The sequence below is a fragment of the Triturus cristatus genome, chromosome 2_1, assembly GCF_964204655.1.
Source record: "Triturus cristatus chromosome 2_1, aTriCri1.1, whole genome shotgun sequence".
Taxonomy (NCBI): domain Eukaryota; kingdom Metazoa; phylum Chordata; class Amphibia; order Caudata; family Salamandridae; genus Triturus; species Triturus cristatus.
This window is the reverse complement of record NC_140581.1, coordinates 1,133,523,580-1,133,548,809: the sequence shown is the minus strand read 5'-3', so window position 1 is coordinate 1,133,548,809 and position 25,230 is coordinate 1,133,523,580. Positions and strand designations below refer to the sequence as shown.

Below are 25,230 nucleotides of genomic sequence, written 5' to 3'. Positions count from 1 at the left end.
TCTAGCACAAACTCAAAAGATTTTTGCAAGCTTATAAAACACATGTGACCCGTGCAGAATATTAGAATGGATAAGTTAAGCCATGGGCTCCTGCTGCCATGTCTGGATCGGCCCCAAAAGCCAGCAGGTCATTTTTTATTTTTAAAGTTAGCCCGACTCAAAAGATAAGCTCACAGGTGAACTTAGATCGAGAAATATATTCTCCATTTCAACCAAACTATTTAGTATGAAAACACATCCCAAAAAAACATTAATGGTAGATGCAAAATAATTCCTTACCCAAACCCTTCAAGAGACGTGTCAAATTCAACAAAAGCAGGCGTAACTGATGATCCATGAAGTCGAATATCATGTGGGGTCGTCATAGAGACCAAACACTTCACTCTAGTCAAGGGCACTGTGCTTCCATCAGCAGATTTTACCAGGCTCCGGTTTATCCGGTAGTGGTTGTCGTCATTCATACCAAATACATTGTCGGACCCCAAGCCCTCAGTTGACATAATCATGCTAGCTATAATACAAGAAAAAAATAGGTGTCACCAAACTACAATATTTGGCATAAAAGTGTAGCATAAACAATTTTGTGTAATGTAAATCACATCAACCAGTGTACTGGAGCAGTCAATACAGAGGATTTTATTTTTTAACACCAGTTAAACTATTCAGTTGTTTCCTATCGGAAAGCTCTGATGTAGGGAAACAATAGTGAGCAAGCATCACAAGAGGCAAAACTACCCTCCAGCAGCTTTTCCAGACCTCAGACATAGTTGTCTTAGATCATCACCTCCTGATCCCTAGTTTCCTTTTCTCATCACATCCCCACAATCTTTTACTCATTGCATCACATCTCTTTTCTGCCGCTCCATTCTCTTTTGTACATGCCTCTGCATGAGTAGATAACAAACATAGCTAATATAATTGGTATCGAAAACAATACATTGATAGCAGCCAACTATCGGTGTAAACAGACAAGGTTGTTACTGGCATTGCAGTGCACACACATTTACTATAATACGATTACTTTTAAATAGATCTACTCCTTGCCAACCATCATCAACATGTATATTATTCTGCTGACATAAAAGAAAGCTGAAGACCAGTGCACAGGGCTCCTTGTTTGAAGGTAAGGCTCCCTTCTGTAACTCTGCAGGTAGTCCTTTGTTAAATTTCCAGTTTGACAGATGTGACAGAAGGTGGATATACTGCATTATCAGAATCAGGTAAACGTAACTATGGCCGGGTACTTTTACTAACTCCCAAGATGCACATGGATTACATGATTTTTGGAAGGGAGAAGACTTACAGATTGTCGTTAGGCCACGACAACCTGAAAGTCCCATCCCCTAGAATAGACGGTTACATCCAACTGCTCACATGACCTGCAGATGAGCAGGCATTAATACTTTGTGATGGTGAGGCAGTATTTTGTTAGTAAGGCTCTTCATGTATCCAGAACATAAATGAAGAACATCACCATAGCAAGTATTCCTCAGGTAGAATTAGTATTTTTGTGGAATGAGATCTGATCCAACAGGGCAAGGGGTCACCTCCAAATAAAATTTAGGGTCAGTTGCTTGATATCCATCTAATATTATTGCCACAATGCCTTTATCTGCTCAGGGAGTCTGCCTGATGGTTGTCAAGACCTGACACGTGTTCAATAGAGACAGAAATGCTGTGACCTAGAACCCACTGCATGGGTTATCATTGAAAGAATAGTAGGCTTTGTTTTCCCTTGAATCTATAGATAAAACATGCAGGTTATACTAACCACCCACACATGAACTTCTGAGACTGTAAGGTGGAAACAAATGGCTATGAGGACTAGACATGCTGCCCAGCATTCCACTGATGTTCGACTTGGTTGCCTATGGTGTCTGACCACTTTTGGTGGGTAGCTTTTGTAGGTGGGAACCCCACTATTTGAGGGACGGATCAGTGATACGGTAGAGCTAGGGTACCTGCCCCTGAAAAGACTGAACTTTGAATACATGCTGGCTTCCAGAACATCAATATAGGGCTCTCAGTAGCTAAAGAGTTTTCTTTTACATTGTATCCACTACCCAAGATCTGCCGCCAATCGACATCAAACTTCTCCTGCACTAAGTACATGTGAGTTCAGCACATTTAGAAACAGGTGGGGTCAGAATAACCTGGAACATAAAAGCCCCTTGTACAGTCTTACTGCGTTCAAGCTTTGGTGTGCAATGATGAATTAAGATATTTTAGCGCCACAGATCTGGGCCCAGGGGGTGGAGCCAGTCCCCGGCATCGCGTAATTTGCCTCGCCCGGGGCTACGGATGTCTACCAACGGCTCCGAAGATCGGACAGTGCGCCTCGGTTCTCTGCGGCTTCCGCTGCTCGCCTTGGTATCGGAGGCTTAGGTCTGCTCCCAGGATACGTCTGGATAGGTAAGATAGATAACCGACCTGTAGCATTCATAAGAAGATGGCTACTATCCAGAAGGCAATGGTGGCGTGGCATTGTGAGTGAGGCCTTTTCAGTGGTCTGATCCTTGAAGAAACTAAAACCAGACTTATTTGGGTCTCAGTTCCACGTTCATACAGACCACAAGTCCCTTAAATGACTGATGCAGATGTAGCGGGAGAACCCAAAACTGATGAAGTGATCCATCTCACTACAGGGTACGGACTTTACAGTGGACCACAGGCCTGTGCCAACCACGCCAATGAGGATGGTCTTCCAGGTTTTTCCACCTTAGCAGTGAGAATTCCCATGAGGGTGGTTAGTTCTGCCTGTTTTCTGCTTGATGGGGCCCTATTAAAAAATAAGGACTCAATTTTTGTCATTGCCACTAACATTTGCTGCTTTCACAATCTGTGCACTTTACCATTGCTAAAAAGTAGTAAAGTGATTCCCCTCTAAAACGTGCTGTATATTGAAACTCCCCATTAGGCTTATTTAACTTCCCTATGAGTTAATTCCAAATGTTACCTTAAATGCACTTATGGCACGGATTATTACATGTCACATGTGGGCTGCAGAGTGCATTTACATCATCCATGTATATGACAAAAATCTATTTCTGCCATGACCAGCACTGTGCTCTGGCTAGGCTGCAGTTTAAATGGACTACAGTGACATACAGTAGATAAAAATAAATGTGCCATGTAGGAAAAGCCTATTTTCTTATTTAGTCACGTGTGACCCCTAAAGTATGCCTTGCAAGCCCCAGGGCAGGTGACTAATATATCATAAATAGGGTACACTACATATTGGAGATGGTTCACCCTCACAGTAAAGAAAAGCCAAAAGCTATTTCCCATGTAGGAGAGGCTTCACTTTTCCCTAGCAGGCCTAAGGGGGATTAAAATATTTATTTCCATCCCTGCTTAGGAAAGGGCTAAAATAAAATGCTTCAACGTTATTCCCGGCTTAGTTTTTAAAATCTGATTTAATGATGAAATCTGATTTTGGTAATGTTAGTAGAAAAGTAATGTTGTAAAACTGTACATTAGACTACATAAACAAGAACTGGCTTATTAGCAGTTCATCACATTTCAAGAGCAGGAATACACATTTTAGGCTGGGAGAGGTAACAACCCTGAGTCAGAAAACAATGGGTTGCCTTTGAGTCCAGAAATGGCTAATAGGTGTTAGCAGGGATTACCTACCATACAGGGGACACAAGCAGCTAGCAGCTAGCAAAACAAAAGGCAGCTTGAACACTACCTTTTTGATGCCAGGGAAGACTTCTCCCATTCATTCCCAAAAAACCCTAGACAGCCCGTCTCCAGTCGTCGTAAGAGGGAAAATCAGTACTGCCACCTATCACACTTTCAGAGCTGGAATACACATCCTTGGCTGGGAGAGTTAGCAATTCTGCCTCAGAGGACAATAGCTTGCATTTGGGCCCAGGAAAAATGAATGGCTGTTTACCCCTGACTACTTAGCAAGGATTAAAGAGCTGAGAATGGACACAAACAGTTGGCAGAACAACGGATAGCTCTACCTCTTGACTTAGAGGTGAGAAGCAGGGCTGGTCCAACTCATCCTTAAGACCCTCCTCAACAGGCTCCACACACAATAGGAGGAAAAACTAGTTTTGGGCCTGTCAGGTATGGGAGAGGCTAAGAAGCTCAAGAAATTCCTTGCCTGGGTCCCACCATCTTGAAACAGGGGCTCCTGAGTAATGTTACAGCGAGGCAAAGGGATACATTTGGCACAACCACCTCCTCAGAACATTCCTGGAGCTGAAGACTCCATCTGAAGAAGGTCCTATTGGAAGTAAAATCTGGACTTTTGACTCCGGCTGGAGAGAGACCTCAATGATTCCTGCTGGCACTCAGGGACTGAACTGCTCTTCAGGGGTCAAGCAGATGAACTAATGTTTATCTGCTTCATGGACACAAAACTCAGAAGGACTCCTGACTCTAAGAGGGCTTAACTCAAGGAAGACTAGACCCAGCAAGAGACCCGGCTGGAGAGAGACCTGGTAACCATAAGCTTATCCTGAGGGACTAGAGGCAGCAGGACTGATCAGAAAAAGCTTACCCTGCAGCTGGAGACTACAGGTTAGATTTAATGTTCGTCGAAAAGGGAAAACGTGCTGAAGTACCCTATTCACCAAACTGATGTTCTTACTGTTCTAGCTAGGGTAGGGAGTGCCATAAGCTTTCCATTAACGAAGCCCCTATTGGCTTCCTCAATGGAGTGTTTCCTTCAACACCGCGAAGGAGTAGAGGCCGTCATAGGTAGGGCATCACAATGCCCAATCTATTTAGGGTAGATAGTGCAATGTTCTTTTTTTCTGTCCCTCAACGCTAGATAAATCCTTGCATAATGGATGGAAAAATAAAAATAATGACCCCCACATCCAGGGAAAAACTCCCTGGGAGTGGGGGGGGGTCATTAGTTTTTTTACATTTTCAGTAACAAAGTCTCATTGTGGGAGTTTGTTTTTGAAAAGCACAAAGTTAAGTATTTGGTGGACAGCCATCAAAATTAATGACTGCCGTCTACCAAACTTTTAGTACCTTGACAATAGATCCGCCAGGACAGTGGTTCCTTCAATAGTATGGATACTGGGCCAGAAGTGCTCTCTAAATCTGGCAGATGGTAGTACGTCAGGGTGGCAGACATTATGTCATATACAGTCCTGATGGTCAGCCAAATTCCAGATACGGCCCAAGGGGTGAAGGTAAAACCTTTTACTTGGAAAATCCAGATGAGGCATCCGACCACCTCTCTGTCACGATCAGCCATGAGTCTAGATCATGAGGCACCGAGAATGGTTGCTTTTAAATAGTGCTTGCATTTTTCTAGGTGCAGATTGCTTTAAAGCTTTAAAATAGTATATCTCTGGATTCCCCTTTACCTTGTTTGAAGGTCTTGGTGCCAGTGTCTATTGGGTTTTGCTAAATTGGCTTGGGAATTTTATTGTATCCCTTACTAATTAATAAAATGGTTGGTACTGAATTTCTTTGGGGAGTGCCTGCTGTTTGTGCTATACGGGTGGAGAAGAGATTCTCTCAGAACTGTGTTTTGACACTATAAAAGAATGGTGGAGAAAAAGGCAAAAGTTTTTAAAGCTTCCAAAAGTGTTTTTTTTCTGGTCTTGTTGTGAATAAGGGCGTCACTGACACTGATGTGGCTGCTAACAATTACTCAATGGGTGGTGAAGTCTTCAACAGGGTACTTGTCACGGCCCACCTTATTGATGGGAGGATGCTTGTTAATGATGGAGCAGCTAATGACCTACTAGGAGAGGTATAGGGGCAGCCAGTATTGAGAGGGTAACGGATCAGGGGAGACGACTTAGATGGACCAAAGTGGATGGGGACGCTTTTTACAAATCCCTAATTGAGACAGGGAATGGAATGATTGGGGCGTGCCTTGACCTCTCGGTGGAGGGACCTGCCGTTGTTGAAGCATTTGAGGAAGTAGCGCATCTAATAGATGGGCTACTAAAGACCACTAAGCAAGGGAGAGTAAACGCCACCCCCAGATGGTTCGACAAAGATTGTTCCCGGGCACAGAAAGAGCTAAAATCTAGCTTGAAAACTGTACCCCGGGACAAGTTACGCATTGCACCTTGTAGGATCACATACAAGAAGGCGATTAAACGTAGGAAATATTCCCTCCAATCACAAACCTGGGAAGATTTAAGGGCCGCAGCAGATAGAAGGGACATAACTGCGTTCTGGAAAATAATAAATAACCCATGTTTTCAGGACACTAATGCCCCAGAAATTGGTAGTACCATTTTGCCAGAACAATGGTATGATCATTTTAAAAGTTTATATAACCACACCGCTGAGAATAATAAGGATGATGGGAAGGGACCCCGGTGGGTTACCACGTTTGAATTTTCTTTGGAGGAAGCGATAGCGAGTATCCAGGGCTTAACGCAAAACAAAGCGCCAGGACCAGATGGTATCCCACCAGACCTTTATTTAAGCAAGGTGGAGCTGTGGGGCCCTATTCTCACAAGGGTGATAAATGCGGCGGTCGCAACCGGCCTCCCACGTTCATGGTCATCGGCAACAATAGTCCCAATCTTTAAAAAAGGGAACGGGATAACCCCCAGTGCTATCGCCCCATATCTTTGATCGATGTGACGGACAAAGTGTTGGGACGAGTGGTCCTCAACCGCCTTACGAACTGGGCCGACGAACATCAAATTATCACAGATACTCAGTACGGGTTCAGGGCAGGGAGATCAACAACGGACCAGTGCATGAACCTCTATCTATTGGTGGCAAAATATAATCTAGCTAGCGATGAGGCTATATATCTTGGGTTTATGGACCTCACTGCAGCTTTTGACCACGTCAATAGAGAGAAGCTGTGGGCCTTGATGTCCAGATTAGGGGTCGATCAGGGCTTGGTTAACATCCTGAGAGCATTGCACTGGAACACCACTGCCAAAGTGCGTTTTAATTTGGAAGGGGGCACTACGGCACCTTTTGTTTGCAATAGTGGGGTCAGACAGGGATGTATTTTTGCCCCGTTTTTGTTTTCCCTATATATTAATAATTTAGACCAGGCACTAGGCAAATTAAAAGTAGATTCTCCTCGAGTAGGTTCCCGCCCTGTCCCTGTGTTGTTGTACGCAGATGATGCGGTTCTTTTAGCCCGCACCCCCAAGGGACTTCAGCGCCTGATAGACTGGTTTGTCAGTTTTATGGACACCTTAGACTTGTCGGCAAACCTGACTAAGTCCTATGTCATGTTGGCTGGAACCAAACCCTGTAAGAAGTTCTCATACAAAATAGGCACACACAAATTAGGGCAGGTACAGACCTTCCCCTACCATGGCTTGTTATTCGATCGGCTTTTAAATTTTACATTTTTAATTGAAGATCGGTGTTCCAAATTAGTGGCCTCGATGGGAACGATCATGAATTATGGACGCAGGCTGGGCCGGTGGTCTCCAGAACAAGTTATGAACTTGTACAGCTCAATCTGTTGCTCAAAAGTGGTATATGGGTCTGAAGTTTGGGGTTTTGTTAGCACTCAGCAGTTACAGATAGAGTAGAATAAATATTTGAGAAAGGTGCTCAAGTCCCCACAAAGTACTTCCGCCTACATTATCCATGAAGAACTAGGAAGGGTATACATTGAGGACCTGATAAAGGTCAGACCTTTTATGGCCTGGCTAAAGATTTGGTACAACACCGAGGCAGACCTGAGCAGACAAATTATTAGAAACTGTACAGAAAGGGACAAAGGAATGAGTATTCCCTGGCTAAAATACGTGAAGTCCACACTTGAGGGAATTGATAGTAAGGATCTTTTTACCAATCCAACAGAAATTATCCCCCAAGATACATTGAGAGTCCAAAAAAAATTCCTGGACCTGGTAACCTCACGTAGAGCGGCTGCGGAAGAAAGTAAAACCTCAGTCTGTGCTCATAGAATGGTGAAAACAGAGGAAAGAATGGAACCTTATCTCGCTCTTATGTATAACGCCCAGGATAGATTTTTAATCACTCGTTTTAGGCTCAACCTTTTACACCACCTACTGGATGATCCACCAGGTTTTACTTCAACCGTTGAGCAGAAGGGTTTCTGCGGCTGCGACAATAGGTCTCCGCAGGATACCCTTCAATTTGTACTATTATGCATATTTTATGTTTTACCTAGGCGTAGCTTTTTAGTAGGAATTTTAAAACAGGCAAAGTTCAAACATGCCAAGGTTACCTTATTATTCATGCAAAGGGCTAATGATCCTCATACACTGTTTTGCATTATGAATTTTATTAAGGTTGCTTTAAGGTTAAGGAATTCAAGAGGGCGGTGTTGAATTAATTTTGTTTTGGACAATTGTCTCCAACCACGTGTTATGAACCGTATTCTTCTGATTTTAACTGTATATGTACTTTTATGGTATTTTTAAAGTACTGAATAAAGGACTATTGATTGATTGATTGATTGACCTACTAGTCATTGCTGGGGATGGTCTAGTCAATGGGTGACTTGTTAACAAGATACTCACTGATGACACTGCAGCACAGGAGGTGGACTCTGTTATTCTTGACAAGGCTGACCTTAAAGTTCATTCAGATGGCAAAATAGGTTTCTGAGACCGAGGCACAGAGCTATAGAGGCAAGGAAGGGCAGAAGAGGCGGGCTGAGTGAGGTCTGAATCCTTCAGGTTTTCATCACCTTTAAAGCTCACCGGCAGGTGATTCTGTTTTTTGTATATTTGGAGTGAGCATATGAAGGTGCACTGATCCCGAAAGTACGACCCCTTTGATGGATAAGAACAGCCTTGTCGCCCTGTCTTTTCAAGTTTTAACTTAAAAAAAGTACATGTTTAACAATCCTGTGGATATAGGGCAATTATAATCAATACGTACGGTGGGGATTTTATGTGCTCCACAGGTCTAACATGGTTTGAAGAGCGATTTCAGTTCCTTGAGAAGTGTCTCAGATGTGTTAGTTCTACTCGTAACTTAACATAGCCTTTTCACCCTGAGAAAGGGACAAAGGTGCTGCCTCTGCGCCTAGCAAAAGGGAGTGATTAAATACTTGAGAAAAAACAGGTCCCTCCTGAGATATGAATGTATCCCAAAGTCCTTACTTGTCTTAGAGCCAATAGAAATGTTTGTATCAGTGGATGTAGATTTTGAGTAGAGTCTAGATAAAACATTCTCCCATTAAAGAAGCTGCGCTCTGGAGGTGCACTAGAAAAGCTGAGCTATGTAAGCCGCTTGGGGGAGGGAAGTTATTTTTCTCCTTTTATACCTTCACAGGTCTCTCACATCAACACCTAAATACAGAATTGTTTTAAACACCCACTGTACCTGAGAGTTTGCAATGTGTGGCTGAGGGTGTGCAGTGTGACCAGATGTGTGTGCATTGTGTGAGTGATGGTGAGAGTGTGCAGACTAAGTTTGGTATTGCAGGTGTGGCGTACATAGGAAAAGGTGTGGAATGTGTGGAAGCTGTTGGCAAAGTATGACTGTGGAGGTTAAGAGTATGGTGGTGGATTACAAAAAGAGAGGAGTAGTGTGAAAATGTGGTCGAAAAAACCTGACTGTTTCAAGATCCATAATGCTGATGTGAGATTCTACAACTGCAGACATAGTAGTCTACGGTAATAGTGCAAATAACCTCATTTCCTAACTGAGGGGTGAACAAATGTGCAGAATGCTAATGTGTTAGGCTATTTTTATGCGAGTGTTGCGCATTTGCCTATGGCTTTAAAAAACAGCTAGCAATTACCCTTTATGGGGAATGCCCCAGTGAACATTAGTTGAAAAGCAATATACACTAATATCAAATGGACAATATACACACTGTACCAAAAAATATTTTTCAATTTCCTATTTACGTGACTGCATCAAACAGACAAGTCTTTTTTTTTATTGCCCAGAGAGTAGGCAAAAAGTACATCTGTTAAATATGCAATAGACATCAAATTAATTCAATTACATATATAAATAGCTTGTACCAAATTCACTAACTTAAGAATAAATGGAATGGGACAAGTCAATGAGAGTGCTAGGCTGCTGCAACAGCAGCATCATTTTTACCCCATCAATTATAACCACTGGCAACATGAGAGGAGAGACTGAACTGTACATTTCACGTGAGTAAACCTATAATTTAATACTAGTGGTTAATGTGAGACAACATCTCTTACCTTTTGTCTGTATAGTGACACACGTCCTATATCTTGGTCAAATATAACACCATTAGGGGAGTAAGCAAGAACATATAATTTTACCAGCAAATTCAATTCCCACTAATAAGCTGAGTAGGGAAGCTTAGATGAAAGCAACTCAGAAGTGTGCATTTTATTTGAAAGGTCGCTGGAGGCTGGTGTCAGAAATAAATGAAAAACAAATATGAAAAAGACCTTTCCAAAGTGTATATTTTTCAGACTTACTTCTCATTTCAGGCTCATAGCTCAAAGAGCTTGGTTTGTGAACCCTGTATTCTTTAAGCAGTTTTTTCTCCCATGCGCCACAATTTAAAGGATTCCCTAATCGTAAGAATTGTCTATGGGAAACAAGAAAAGAAGAGAAACAGTTACTTTGGATTTTGGATATATATATATATATATATATATATATATATATATATATATATATATATATATATATATATATATATATATATATATATATATATATACACATGTACTATATATATATATATATATATTAATTAGTGTATCGAATAGAGAAAAGAACTCATAATGGAGCAAGAATCATATGATGAATAGAATGTCTTAAATACCACTATATACAGGGCCGGTTAATCGACCAGTTCTCCTTGCTCACAAAGCCCCATTTCGCACATTTGAATTCAGAGAATACAATACGGGTGGATTACCACAAAGTGTTCATCAGTCAGTGACGGTGCAGGTAGCGCAGAAATGCACTTAGAGGGTCAAGTCAGTTTTGATACAATCTCATTTTAGGGCATTCCCTGGTTCGGAATAAAATTCTCCAAAATAAAGACTGTACATACTAGTATACATTCTTAAATAATTGAAAGACAAATAATTTCAAAGTCTTGTTGCAATTATCAAAATCACTGTTGAGGACATATTGAAAGAGCAAGACATAAAAGATAAGTTTGGATGAGGTGGAGGGGAAGCAGTTCTCAAACAAATTATAGTGCATGAAGAAAATGAACCTTGTAATACACCATCAATATTGAGAAAAACACACATACGTTTCAGGAAAAATTGGATGTTTCAACATTGGCCGTCATTCAAATTAACTGGACTATTCATAGGCATCACTTAATGAACCAAATCACCCACGATATCAATCTCAAAGTGTGGCTGCACCAGATGTTATGCCTGCCAAAACAGAAAAGTGCAAACTGCTCTTCAAAGCACATGAAAGTATTCCAGCAAAATAAATTGAGGAAGTCATGACTACAATCTTATATACTGAAATATACATTCGATGGGCAATAAAATAGGATTACATCAGAGTTAAGATTAAAAAAGCCGAGATTTTCCACTGCAAGCAACGCTCCACATAGGCCGGTATGGCAGGAAATCCAACCAGGTGCATGATGTTTTGAAGAAATACAGTCTCAAAGACAATTAGCTAGCTATTTAATTATAGGCTGGCACTTAGACTTTGGACTATGGCCCTAATATCACAGAAGCAAACAGTGTTGGCGAGATGTATTATCATCTTAGGCTTAAACAGGTTTCTAAGGTCATAAATATTTTTGGGGCTGAGTATTGGTTTGCATAATCAGCTCATGATTGCTTAGCAGATCAGCTTGAAATGCTGCTGCTGATGTTACATGGCTTGCAGTGAGATGTTGATCCAGAACCACTTGTCCAAGAGACACTGATGTCAGCAAACAGGTGGATCTGCATTACATATATTCCCTCCTAACGTATTATGGTCGTACAGGATTTACATATGATCTGCAAAACCTGCCAGCAAATATATATAACATTGTTCCACCCTTAGTTCTGGTGGCCTCTACCGTGCAGGCACCCTACACTGTTTGCACTACTGTTTTGTAGGAGGACATGTATAGTCTAGCAAAGTGCCTCAGGTATGGGACTCCTTCCCAACATAAGGCAAATGTATCCCAAACATCCAAGAATGTTCATAACGCCACCATACGCTTGTTGCAATATCGGATCAATGTATTTAGTGTAATGTCAATTTATTTTTTATTTCATTTATTTTTTTTAGATTAAACCGGTCTGTTGGTTTTAGCCAGCAGTACAGAAAGCCCATGATCCAAAAAGAGAAAAACAAAGCTAGAGCTGAATTAGTAAAAACTAGATATGGGACTTGCAAGAAAGGACCCTGATATAACACTAAACCAGGTACAAAGAAAATAAATTTCTTGCGATTAATAGCATTAAATCCAAATCTCAGTACAGATTTAGCCGGTGAAGGTGGAGGAAGAACTTGCATGAGCTAGGATTGGACTCATTGTTCACCCAAGAATAAAACACTTACTGGCGCACAGATGACAGTGCTTTCTTATATGATGGGGAACCTAAGGTCACTGCATGTGTTGCAAACCAATATAGATTAGGTTTATGCTTCTGGGCAGCAGAGCTCAGACCCTTGCCTTGTGAAAGAAAGTCTGACCCAGCAAGATGCTGATCATATCTGATGCCTTTGAGTTGGCAAACACTAACTTCAAAGTGAAGCCAGCATCGCTCTGACCAAGGGCCTTTTAATACAAGGTGAACTGGAAGAATCTCGGTCGCAGCTTCGCAAACCTTAGCGCATAAAGGGTGATTGGGGCAGCTTTCATGTAATACATATGGTACTCAGCTCAAGCAGTGAAGACCAATGCCAGCAGAGCTGCATATTAATCAACTTACTGCTGTTCACTGGGGGGTCACTGTAAATTAATCAACATTCTTTGGCGATGCAAGTGGCGCCTGATGTACCTATTGTAATTGTAGATAAAATCATGTCTGTGCCATACCACAATTATCAAGTAGGAGGCCAGTGTAGAGGCCACAATTGAAGTACTCATAAGACTTTTAAGGCAAGGTTTCCCACTCATCTTAGCAACGAGCAGCTTCACCATGACATCTGCCTACGAAATCAAAAAACAACTTATGCCACTGTTTGCTTGAAGTTACGAGGCATCAGTCTGGGCAGTAGTGCTCGAACGGCAGTACCTGCGTACTTTGTTAGCAGGAGTTCTGCCATCCTGCTCAAGGCCCTGTTGTGCAAACAGCCGCTGCCCATCCTAATGGGCTGAGGGTCCACGACCCCTTACCTTTTGGCAATTATAAAGAATGTCTGTAAGGCTGAGCAAAGGTCAACCTGACAGACATTTCATTTTTAGGTCAGTCAGCCAGGAGCCAGATATGCGCTAAATGTGTAGACTATTGGATTCCTGAGATTAACTTTGCCGGGCAGAAGAAGTCGCAGCTTCACAGCTCCTGTGGGCGTGACATCTTTAGCCTGTCAAAGCAACTCAAGGCCCTCGCCCTCGTGACAACCTCGTGACAAGGTTGAGCGTCACTGCTTGATTTGAGCAGTTCTAAGCACTGAATTGCCCAGGGATGAGTGTCAATCCCTGACACCCCATCACATAGTGGGTTGGGGTCTCACTGACCCCATCCCACTCAGTGGCGAGTGAGGTACTGCTGCCTTCGCTCATTGGCTGATCCAAGGTCAGCCAATGAGGGACGGCAACAGTCCCAACCCTCCTGGGACCTCCAAAGCTTAGAGCTGCGCAGGTAAATATGATTTTACTTTTAATGTTTGGTGAGTGCATGCATGAATATATGGGAGTGAGTGTTGTGAATGGATGTATATGTGCGTGCATGTGTGAATGCATGTGTGTGAGTGAGTGTTAATAGTACAGGCCGCATCTGCGTGCCAAGACGTGCTAACACTGCCCCAAAGCAAGGCCAAGGATATCCAGTATTACAAGGGCTAATATAAGCACTACATTTAAACTAACCTCAAGCCCCAGATTTTAGTATTATTTACAACACTACACCTCAACATTTGCAGATGTAACTTCAGTATAAGATGGTGGTTGCTTTCAGAAACATCTCTTGGCAGAAATAATTTTCTAGAGAAGCTTAGTTGGCCATGTCTCAAAATAGCCATCCTTTTTGGAATTAATTAATGAGTTATTAAGGGAATCGTGAAGACCATCGCCAGTTAAAATAAACATGAAACTTACCCTAAGTAAATAAAAGGCCTCAAAATAAACTGGCTACAAGTAAAAATGAACCATAATTTTAGCTTTACCTTGGCGAGAAACTCAGAAAATTGTCCAGGATGAACCCAATCCAGCAGAATTACAAAAGGCATGGAGGTGGAATTCCAGAAAAACTGAGGAAATGCACCTCTCTGAAGGAGAACACGCCAGCCCTGGCAGTATTCATAAACAGTGATTGTAAAAGAGGACCAGAGGACTATAAAAGTGGCTCACCTTAACACCAAGGGTTCTAATGCTTGAGAGGCCAGCCTTTCAAACATCCTTTGGAGTGGAGGGTGCAGCGGGTGGTCTTCATCAGCTAAAGCAGCGCTACACTTCTGCAGAAGGCGTGCATGGAGTCCTGCGTCACACATCACCTGCTGGTTCCTTTCTGTGTGAACCAGGGACTGCATAATGTTACACACGGCAAGCTGAAGGTCCAGGGCATGCTACACAAAAAACACAAGAATACATGTTTTAATTACATTTCCGTATTTCTGAGGTTCTCTCACGTGTATTGAACTGAAGCGGAGACCTTAAATAAATAAGAATGAAACATGATGTATATTGTGTGAACTCGCAGTAAAATAGAGGAAGCCATTTCGATCAATTGCTTAGGAAAGTATCTTTTGGTGAACTTTGTATCTTGGAATTTTCGTTAATGTGACTCAATTCATACACATTCTACAGAAGTTTGCTTCTTCACCTGCAGCCCATGGCACAAAAACCCTTCCAGTGCGAGTGCTGTCTCAATGAAGATTCTTCAAGGGGTAAAGCGGAGGACTAATGAGCTGGACTACACACAGTCGCACAGAACCAAGTGACCAGGGGCTTTCCAGCTCTGGTTTAGGAGTGAGCAAAGTTGCATTTCCTCAGACCAAGGTAACATAAATTGTCATCTTCAAAAACTAACTTTTTTCATGAGACTTTATCAGCAAAAACTATTTTAGGGAAAAGTGCCCCGGAAAATCATTTTGATGGAGTTTTCTCCACTAAAATCTAACTTTTGTACATTTGTTTTCATGTTTGCAAAGTTTGAAAAGCAATGAGATGGCCAAAGGGACGGGCCTCAATGTGCTGCGCCCTCAGACCACTCCTCCTGCACTCACATGCGCAGAGTCCCTCTGGTGTGCTGGGAATAGGTAGGGCTGGAGTGAAAGCCAAATATAGCTCTGTCAAAATAATTTCAAACCAACTTTTCTATGTTCCTCCTGTTTCATCACTCTTGCCTTTTCTATCCTCTCTCACTTTCCTCCTTTTCGCCTAAAGTATATGCTGTACCCGAAGGACTTGCATGGAGAAGCTGGAAAATGTGACCGAAGGACCAAGAGCAGCCCTTCGCCATCAAAACCGGCCTCCAATGGTTCCTGCCCACCGGGGAAATGCCTGATGAAATACAGACATTTGGGCACATATAAATGAAATAGTGCAATGTGCCCCTAGTATCAACCTGCTACTTTCAGCCAGAGGGAAGGAATTACTACCTTTAAGCTCTTCAAAAGGGAGTAACAAGTACCAGAGATCTTATTGACATGAGGGCAAAAAGTAAAATAAGTGTTGATAGTAATACCAACATTGTTGGTCATAGTATTAAGAGCACGGAATAGGCCAAGAGCCAATGGGCATCAAACAGAGATTCAGGTCGGAGGATGATGCCATAGACCCAACACATCTTTTTTATCTGCATTCATCTTTCAAGGGTTACTGGTCAACTAACAAGCAAATGAAGCAGGGCGTTCCTGATGTTTAAGGAGAAAGTCAGAGTTACTAATGCTTTGAGGTGCCAGGCTTAAAAATGTAACAGTGTAATTATCCAAAGGAACAAGTTAAAGCAGCTAAAAAGGTTCAATGAATGTTTGAGAACTCCACAAAGTGCACAATAATAATTGATAAAACTTTGTCCACTTTTTATTTATTTTATTTTTTAATTGCACTTAATTTCACACTCGGCTAAGTACTAAAAATAAAATTACGAATGTATGGGTAAAACACCTCTCTAGAGCCTCATGAGCTAGCGCGTTCAACAATGGATGACCTGCCCCTCTGGTGTTTGTCAAGGAGCTCACTACCGAAGCTTCTCATTACAGTTGCCACGTTTAGGGGGTTTGATATTAACCAGGACACAAATTACTTACTGAAGGGAAGAAGGTGTCTGTTGCAGTAAAAACCCCTTACTTTTTTCCAGATTTCTGATGCACTTTGACTTGATGTGCCATGGGTCTCTGCCAATCTGGTCCCCAGGGCCTGTGTTCTTTCCCAAAACTGTACCTTTGTACACCAATTGGCACCTCTCTGGCCACATGCAAGTCCCTTGTAAAAGGCACCATGGGTACCTAACGGCACTGTGACCAGGGAAGGACTCTAAGGGCTGCAGCACATATTATGTTACCCTTAGAGGCCCTTTACCTTTACACACACAGACTTCCATTGCAGGTGCATGTTTTGGTGCAGAGAAAAGCGAAGAGTTGACATGGCACACATACCTTTCCTCTTCTATCCTTCTGCTATCCTTCCGAATCCAAATAACTGACTAATCTATCTGTCACTTAAAATTACTTTCATATTTCACTATACTAATTCAACAATAATACTCTATGGGTCCCGGAGTAGCGTGCTACTCGCCGAAAAAAAACGCTTTGACGCCTCGTCAGGGGTAGTAAGCGCTATATAAATGCAATTACAATACAATACAATACCTGTGTGCAATGCCTGCAACCCACTGCCTATGGTATAGATAAGACACCCCTCTAGCTGGGTGCACTGTCCCACTTGTGAGGGTACAGCTGCATGAGCAATATACCTCTACAGTGTCATTACGAAATCCATAGCACCATAATGGCTTTACTGAATTCTGATAAGTTTGGTAGCAAACTTCTCAGCATAATAAACCCACACTGATGCCAGTATGGGATTTATTATACCATGCACTCAGACAGCATCTTAGAGATGCCCCCTGAAAAACGGCCAGCATCTGGTGGGTTCCCTGACTGGTAAACACCAGCCTGCCATCAAGAGACATGTTTCTGGACCCCTGGGGTGGGAGCCTTTACTCCCTGGGCCCAGAAACAAAGCCTTTCTTGGGCGGAGATGGCCACACCTCCCTCAGGTCAGGAAGAGCCATCTGTGGCAGGGGAGTTTCAAAGGCCTTGCCACCTTGTAATGCGACCCCCAGTCTCTCCTGCTATCAGGAGCAGGCCTCCTTCCTATCTCCCCTCCTTTTCGGCGGGAAGGCAGGCAGGAAAAATTAGAACAGCCCAGAAGGTGGGCCCACCTCGCCTGTGGAGGCGAGGTGAAGCCCACTTTTCAGTGCCCACCATATTGCAGATGGCAGGCACTCCCCTATCAGGGTTAGGGATTATGCCCACTCCCCCAAGTGGGGTGAGCACACAAAGGGTGTAGTCTCCCTAATGTCAGTAGCCAACGAGACTCCTAAAACGCCCCCTAAATACAGTATTTAGGGAGCAGCCCTAAACCCAGAAGGCAGATTCCCGCAACCTACGAAGGACGAAAGAAGATGCCCAACACAGGAGACTGCAGAGAATAACTTACTTGGCCCAAGCCCTACTGGCCCATCTACAGTTTCCAGAGATCTGCACCAAAAATCGCCTTGTCCTGCAGCCAGCGACCTCCAGGAACCCCTGGGAGGACTGACTGCCTACAACAAAGACCAGATCTTCTGTGAACAGCAGCTCTGTTCAAAAGAATCACCAAAGAAAGTTCTGAGCCTGCTAAGGACAAAGAAACCAGACACATGAAACCACCACAGCACCCGACGTCTACGGCCTGAGTTCGAGTGGCTCACTGGTCCCAGCGAGGTTCCCCAGCGCTCCAGAATGAGAGTCCACCGTATGTTGCCCCCTCCAGGACTCCCCGACGTCGCTTGCAGCCTCTGCACGGAGACCCCCCCCAACCGTGAGTGAACCGGTAAGGTGAAATCCGACCTCAAAAGGCACCGCTGCATCCGGCCGCCCTGCACCCTGGAGAAGAGGACCTGAGGTGCAACTATGTCCCCAAGACCTCTAATTTACCGAGCCGGCAGCCAAAACCAACTCACATAGAAAACAAAAGGGCAACTGATGCCAGATCAGCACCCTGCACCCGGCCACCGCTGTGGGTGCAACTTGTGTGCTAAATCGGATCCCCCTTTGCCCTGAGCTAAACACAAGGAGCTTTGCTCCCACATCCAAGTGGCGTGCCCGTGAGCAGCCACCCTACCCCCCGCTGGATAACATTGGGACTCAGCACTCAGCACCCGGCCGCCCTAGTGCCGCTGAGGGTGCTCTTTGAGTGCATCCTTGATCCTGGGGGAACCCTGTTCTAACCCCAGAAACTCAACTCTCAAGACTGATTACTCACCTTTAAACTGATAACCTGATTTTCTCCCATAGGACTACATTGACTGTTTTTCTGTGGAAAATGTTTTAAGTGTGGAGTTGAGAATTATATGAAAACCTAAGAAACTGTGTTTTAAATGAGAAGGTTACTGCCTTTTCACCATATTTCATAATAAACAAGAAAGTCTATTGGCTTTAGTGTGAAAACAAATACACATGACCATGTGGTCTCTGCCTTCAGTGACCCATTACATTTTTTAGGAAAACTCAAAGTATACAGTGATATCCCCCTTAAATTCCCCCACAGAGATATCAAGTATTTAGTACAAGGGTAAGTGCACTCAACTCCTTTTTATTTAATTTTGGCAGAAAGTTTTGCAATGTAAATCTTCTTCCTACTGAATCTATCAGACATCTAAAAATGCAAAATCCCTTCCTATGGTGTTGGTCCTGGAGTTCACAATTCAAAATCTTTCCCTACTGTATTTATCAGATAGTTCACAAAGCAAAATCTTTTGCTACTGCTTTTGAGAAACCCAGTTTGGGATTTTAGAAGGCAGTTGACAGCTACTGAACCCTAGAATGTCACCTTTGAAAACTCTTTTAGCGCTTGAATGTCAGGATAATGAGATAAATCAGTCCGAAACTGACTCGGTGAGATTATGTGGGTTAGAAAATCAAAATTCAGTAACTCAAAAATAATAATAATACATTAATGTCCAGCCAATGCTTATTCAAAATGGAAAATATGGTAAAGAACGCACAGCTAAAAGCTACACACTAAAGTACAAATATGTGCACAATTACAAGTGGATTTGTGAATTGAAACTCGTCCTAAAGCAGCCCTTGCAGAACTGCAGAGGGCAAACAACTTTCCACAAAGATACATCATAGAGGCAACTAACCCAGGACATTTAGGCGGTTACTGTTATTTGTGTGGTACTAATGATAATTTGTGGATCAATATGCTCCAAACAAAGACCAACAATGCTACTTGATTGACCCATTGCAACAACACTTTTCACAATGAGAAAAGTTAGGCAAACAGGTGTCGTGCAGCCATTCTTAATGTAAACTGAGAAGTCTATTGCCTTTGTCATTACGTATAAAAATCGATGAAGTAAGCCTACTGGCTTTAACATGACCATAAACATGATACAATGTACTCTCTGCCTAGAGAGATCGATTTTAGACAGACCCAAAGTAAACAATGACATAAACATAAAGCCCTCTACAAAACTCCATGTATAACAAAGTCTAGACCAATAAGTGGACCAATCCTGTTGCATTCGATAGAAAGTTCAAAATGCACAAAAAAAAACTCCTATTGTATTTGTCACATAGTTCATTATACTCCTTTCCAAAAATGGAAAGGAGCTTGCTGGTAAAATCCCCTTCTTCTGTATTTTAGAAATCCTATACAAAAGGTCCCTGGGCAGTCAAAAGGTACTAGCCGCAATCGTATCAACGGTGGTATTTCACTTCTAGTGCCCTGGGGCCACCGTAGCCCAGACCCTCATAGTAGAAACAAAGTGGCAATTTTTAGCATTTGTCTCTATTGGTCACTAGACAGAGCTGTCCAATGTTCCTTCAGGGAGGTATGGGTCAGAAACTCAGAACATGACAAGTGCGCAAAATTAAAACTCAATAGCTCAATAGTGTAATATCCAGCCAGCGCAGTTTCTCTAAAAGGGAAAGTACTTTAATACACATACAGCTAAGTACTACAAACAAAATACCAAACATTTACAAGATTTCCAGTAGAATTAGAAATTGAAACCCCTCTTCCAGGGGTCTTGCAGATTAACCAGAGCATGCACCCGAAAGTAATATCACGAGGGGCAACCAACCCTGTAAACATAGTCTGCTTGCAATATATGTGAAGTAACATGTCACAATCTGCATACCGGCGGGCTCTAATCAACAACCAGCCATTGTCCATTATAGTATTTTTTCCATGATCATAAAAACATAAGCGTTGCCTCTATTTGAGGTACCCATCAAACAAGTTAGGCAGACACCAAGAATACATTGGGCATGAACATTAACGCTCCTTCTAAAAACACCAAGCATTTACTGTGGCTGGATCTAATAATGCATATATGTCATAATGGATTTATGTTCTAAACCCCTCCTTAAGCTTGTAAGAGTTGACAATCTAAAAACAGATTTCTATTGTAGCTGTCAAATATTTCAAACTATAAAGCATCTTCCTATGGTGCTTGTTTTAGAATTCAGGATTTAAAACCCCTCCCTACTGAATTTGTCTGGGGCTTCACAAAGCAAAGCTTCTGCCTATGGTGTCGGGCAAGGAATGCACAATGCAACAACGCTTCCTACTGTAGTTGCCAGAAATTTCACAATGTAAAGCATAATCACACGATTTTCAGCGAGCAGTTCAGTGTAAAACTCCCTCCTGTAATACTTTTCATTGGGTTTACAATGTGAAACCACTTTCTACTTTATTGATCACGAGTTACATCATGCAAAACCTTTTCCCACTCTATTTGATCTGCAGTGGGGGAGTAAGCTTTATTTGATCTCCAGGATCTTAAAAGCAGCATACAAAGCATAATCACACGATTTTCAGCGAGCAGTTCAGTGTAAAACTCCCTCCTGTAATACTTTTCATTAGGTTTACAATGTGAAACCACTTTCTACTTTATTGATCACGAGTTACATCATGCAAAACCTTTTCCCACTCTATTTGATCTGCAGTGGGGGAGTAAGCTTTATTTGATCTCCAGGATCTTAAAAGCAGCATACAAAGCATAATCACACGATTTTCAGCGAGCAGTTCAGTGTAAAACTCCCTCCTGTAATACTTTTCATTGGGTTTACAATGTGAAACTACTTTCTACTTTATTGATCACGAGTTACATCATGCAAAACCTTTTCCCACTCTATTTGATCTGCAGTGGGGGAGCAAGCTTTATTTGATCTCCAGGATCTTAAAAGCAGCATACAATACATAACAAAACAACAATAAATAGTTATACTTAAAATTATACATGGTTGCATGGTTAAAACTTTATATAAAAATCGAATTACTAGTCGCGTTAGCCATAATTGTATGAGAGCAGAGAGTAATCAACCTAAAAGGACAATCCTTGTACAAATACTCTTACTCAATACATGGTCTCTCTCTTATATGGGTATTCTAGCTAACCTTACAAGTATAAAATAAGAAGAAAAAAAACAAGAACTGCGACCTGCGGCTTACAACCTTGTGCAAGTGCAGATTGAAATTAAAAAGTAATAAGACCCATGTGCAAATAAGCAGAACATGATCTCCAACACCTAGCATACGGTAGAAGTTTTAAAAAGACATCCTATTCAGAGTGCTATTGTAATTAAGATGGAGCTCAGTGACGGCAACCACTGATGGCCTATTGTTTGATATGTAGGGTCATTACAGTAATCAGGAAACAGCAATTGAACAATTTACGCTTTGTTGTTCCTATCCCAGGAAAAATGTATAACATTTATATATTAAAATATACACTTGGAGAAAAGTCCCTTCTAAATTGAGGAAGCCATATTATGAGAACTGGAGCAAAGTTATTCTAAAGTATGTAAATATTCACAGTCCGTCAAGATCAGAAAGTTGGATAGCTGTATAGTGGTAAGAAAACCTCTAAGCAAATAAAAAATGAACAGCATGTTGCCACCACAGGGGTTTCCAGATGGCACTCTGCAGAACAAATCATTGAGGCACGTAGAATGGTGCTAATCAGTAGCAGAGATCAGTCTAGGGTTAACTATTGGGTCTTTTTAGCCTGGTTCCTGTAATGAACTTTAATTGGAGGGTGCTAGCTTTACGAATTGAAGCAGCAGCACCTTTTTTGGGGGGAGAACCGATTGTTGTGACCACCTGTGGCAGTTACCTTATTTTGCAATGATTTTATTGATACTCAAGGATCGCTTAAACTTACGATATGCCTGATGGATAAAGATCGGAAATCCAATGTTTAGAGCTGTGTTCTCTGGATTCAAGGTCACAATGATACCCTGCTTGGAGGTCTGGACTCCAAGTTTGTTCCACTCAGGCCTCAATTTTGATGTACGCAAGTCCAACAGTGTTGGGCAGAGGCATACCGCATGCACCAGAGATTCCTCTGATTGTCCAGAGCCCCTACACACCACCTCAGGTACGCCGCCAGATAGGAATATGCTTTAAAAAATGCCACTCACCCAGCCTATGCGCTAAAAATCTCTCTTTCAAATGCATAGACTATGTGCAAGCAAGGTGAGGCAAAGGTGGGGGGCCAACTGATAAGATTTAATTACTGCCCATGCGTGCTTTGTTTAGCTAAAATCTCTCTGTCGGACAAACTGGAGTACACTTGAGTTCGCTTCTTGGTGCTTACTTTAAAGGCTTCTTTACTTGGGTTGAGGATGCTGATGTCAGTCCATAACAGGGATCCGAATAAGCCTGCCTCAACTTGCGGCACAGGTTAAGAAAGGCCACCACACTTTGTAAAGAATAATTTACAAGACCAAACTCCAGGCGCATCTGGGCAGCGGACAAGGTTTTTGGTAGCTGCAGCACCTTTTTGTAGATTTTATTCACATGTTGGTTGTGTGTGATAATAATGTCCCTATCAGTTCAGAGCAATGGAACCTCTTCTTAAGCTGACTAGCACAAGTATTTTTCAATCAAATGCTTGTAAAGGTCAACATGTGGGTGGTGCAACAGTTCCTTTCTTAGTACTACTACGTACAAGTTTTTTTTAAGTTTATTTTTTAGAGGGGGTCACCAGAACCCTTGCCTACTGAGGTAATCGGTGGGAATGCATGTTAGAAAATAAGTCTTCAGGCTTTCACAATTGTTTATCAACAATCCATTCATGAAGACGTATTGGCTGTAACATAAGCTTTTCACCAAAAATAATGTGTGTTTACTGGCTTTGTCATAACTGTACATAATAAACAGATTAGGCTTATGGCATCTAACATAACTTTTCCTGATCAAGCAATCAAACATACAGCCTTGATCATTGGCTTGTAAGCATAATCAACGCAGGCCTACCATATTGGACAAAATACAAGCACTCTTTCACAGTGGAAGCACACAAGTTCTACCCAATCAAATACAGTAGGGAGGAAGCTAAAAATGGAAACTGAGCCAAAGCTCCTCTCCAAGTAGTGTTTCCTAAAGCTCTTCATCTGTTAATCACATAAGGTCTGTCGACAGATGCACTGTTAAGTCAGAACTCAAAAAATGCTTCTTGGCACTGTAGTAGCTGAAGTACCACCACTACCTTAAAACCTGCTCTGGGCTTGCTGAAGACCATCTGAAATAACTGATCTGGTGATCAGAGTACCTTAGAGTACGTGCAACGAGAAGGAGCCAGAGTTGCAACTGCACAATGGCTCGTTACTCAAATATCAGTTGCTGCTTTAGGGAAAGACAATTTATCTACATAATGTGCCTCTAAATGAAAATATAGATGTCAGTCAGGATACTTTATTCGGCTACATACTAGCCATAGAAGTACATCAAAATAATACATTTATAACTTCTGCTCTTAAATAATGTAAATGTCATAGAAATAATATAAATGATATATAAGAGAACATTAAAACAATGTAATCCTCACTCATTCCTTAAGTGATAAAATTACTTTCTCCACATAATTCCCCGATATTCAAAGCACATCTAATAAAATTAATAACAGCCACAGAAATTACAACTAACGCAAGCTATCGTGTAGACAGCATGGCGGTTGTTCTGTGTCATTTCATATCTAATGCATGGAACAAAGGGATTAAAAACTGTTTCTGGAGCAACAATATAATGTGCAAAAAAGCATGAAATGTAAAGGGCTTTTTTGCTCGGACATTATCAAACGGACATTTGGGGAGGTTCTTAAACCAAGACCCGCAAGTTGGGAATGCTATTGGAAAATGCAGAGTATTGAGCTTTAAGCGCAAGAGGTAAAATCTGTGCTGTGGACTACTTAAAAGCAAAAGATACGGCTCAACTCTTTTGGTTGTCAGTAGCGCTATGTGGCTTATCACGATTGGCTTAGTGGCTTTTTCTTTGATTTGCAAACTCTCCTGACAGAAAAAAACAGATTTCTTTCTAGATGTTGTCATGGTCTCAATACAATCAGGAATGTCAATTAATTCAGGAATTAACTATAACTTGCGTCCCCCACAATGCACTGCTTATGACCTCACATATTACATCACTCATGACACGGTCAGTGACATCACTCATGACATCTCAAATGACATCACTGTTGACATTATCCAGTGACTGAGTGTTTTTAAAAAGTTTATCAGTGTTAAACATATATACCAAGGTGTATTGGTGAACCAGTGGGTGTTTGAGTGTCTGTATGGATGATTCAGTGGCTGACTGTATAAGTGAGTGATTAAGTGTCTCAGTGAACATATGTGTGAGTGACTGGTTGTGTGAATGTCTGTTTCAGTCAGTTGGTTGGTGTCTAAGTGGCTGTATGGGTGTGAGTGGGTAGGTGAGTGGCTGTATTGGTGAGTGATTGGTTGTTAGAGTACCTGTATGGTTGTCTGGGTGTGTGGGTGGGAGAGGGGGTGTGTGACTGCCTGCATGGATGTGAGAGTGGGTGAGTCAATGAATGTATGGGTTAGTGAGTATGTGTGTGAGGGGTTATATGGGTCAGTGAGTGTATGTATGGCTGTGTGGGTGAGTAAGCGGATGTGTCAGTGGTATAGGGGAGAGTAACTGGGTATGTGAAAGGCAGTACAGGTGAGTAATTGGATATA

The 25,230-nt window shown here is 42.1% G+C and overlaps 1 protein-coding gene across 10 annotated transcripts in view; it reads right to left on the bottom strand.

The window, feature by feature from the left end:
• WDFY3 (WD repeat and FYVE domain containing 3) overlaps positions 1-25,230 on the bottom strand; it is a 1,391,721-nt gene that overhangs the window by 835,696 nt on the left and 530,795 nt on the right. For all 10 annotated transcript variants that reach the window (XM_085636566.1, XM_085636564.1, XM_085636563.1 and 7 more), the window contains 3 exons: positions 14,378-14,592; positions 10,362-10,474; positions 280-511 (listed from right to left, as the gene is read on the bottom strand). In XM_085636566.1, coding sequence (XP_085492692.1) covers positions 280-511; positions 10,362-10,474; positions 14,378-14,592 — 560 coding nt within the window. The remainder of the gene's footprint in view (positions 1-279; positions 512-10,361; positions 10,475-14,377; positions 14,593-25,230) is intronic.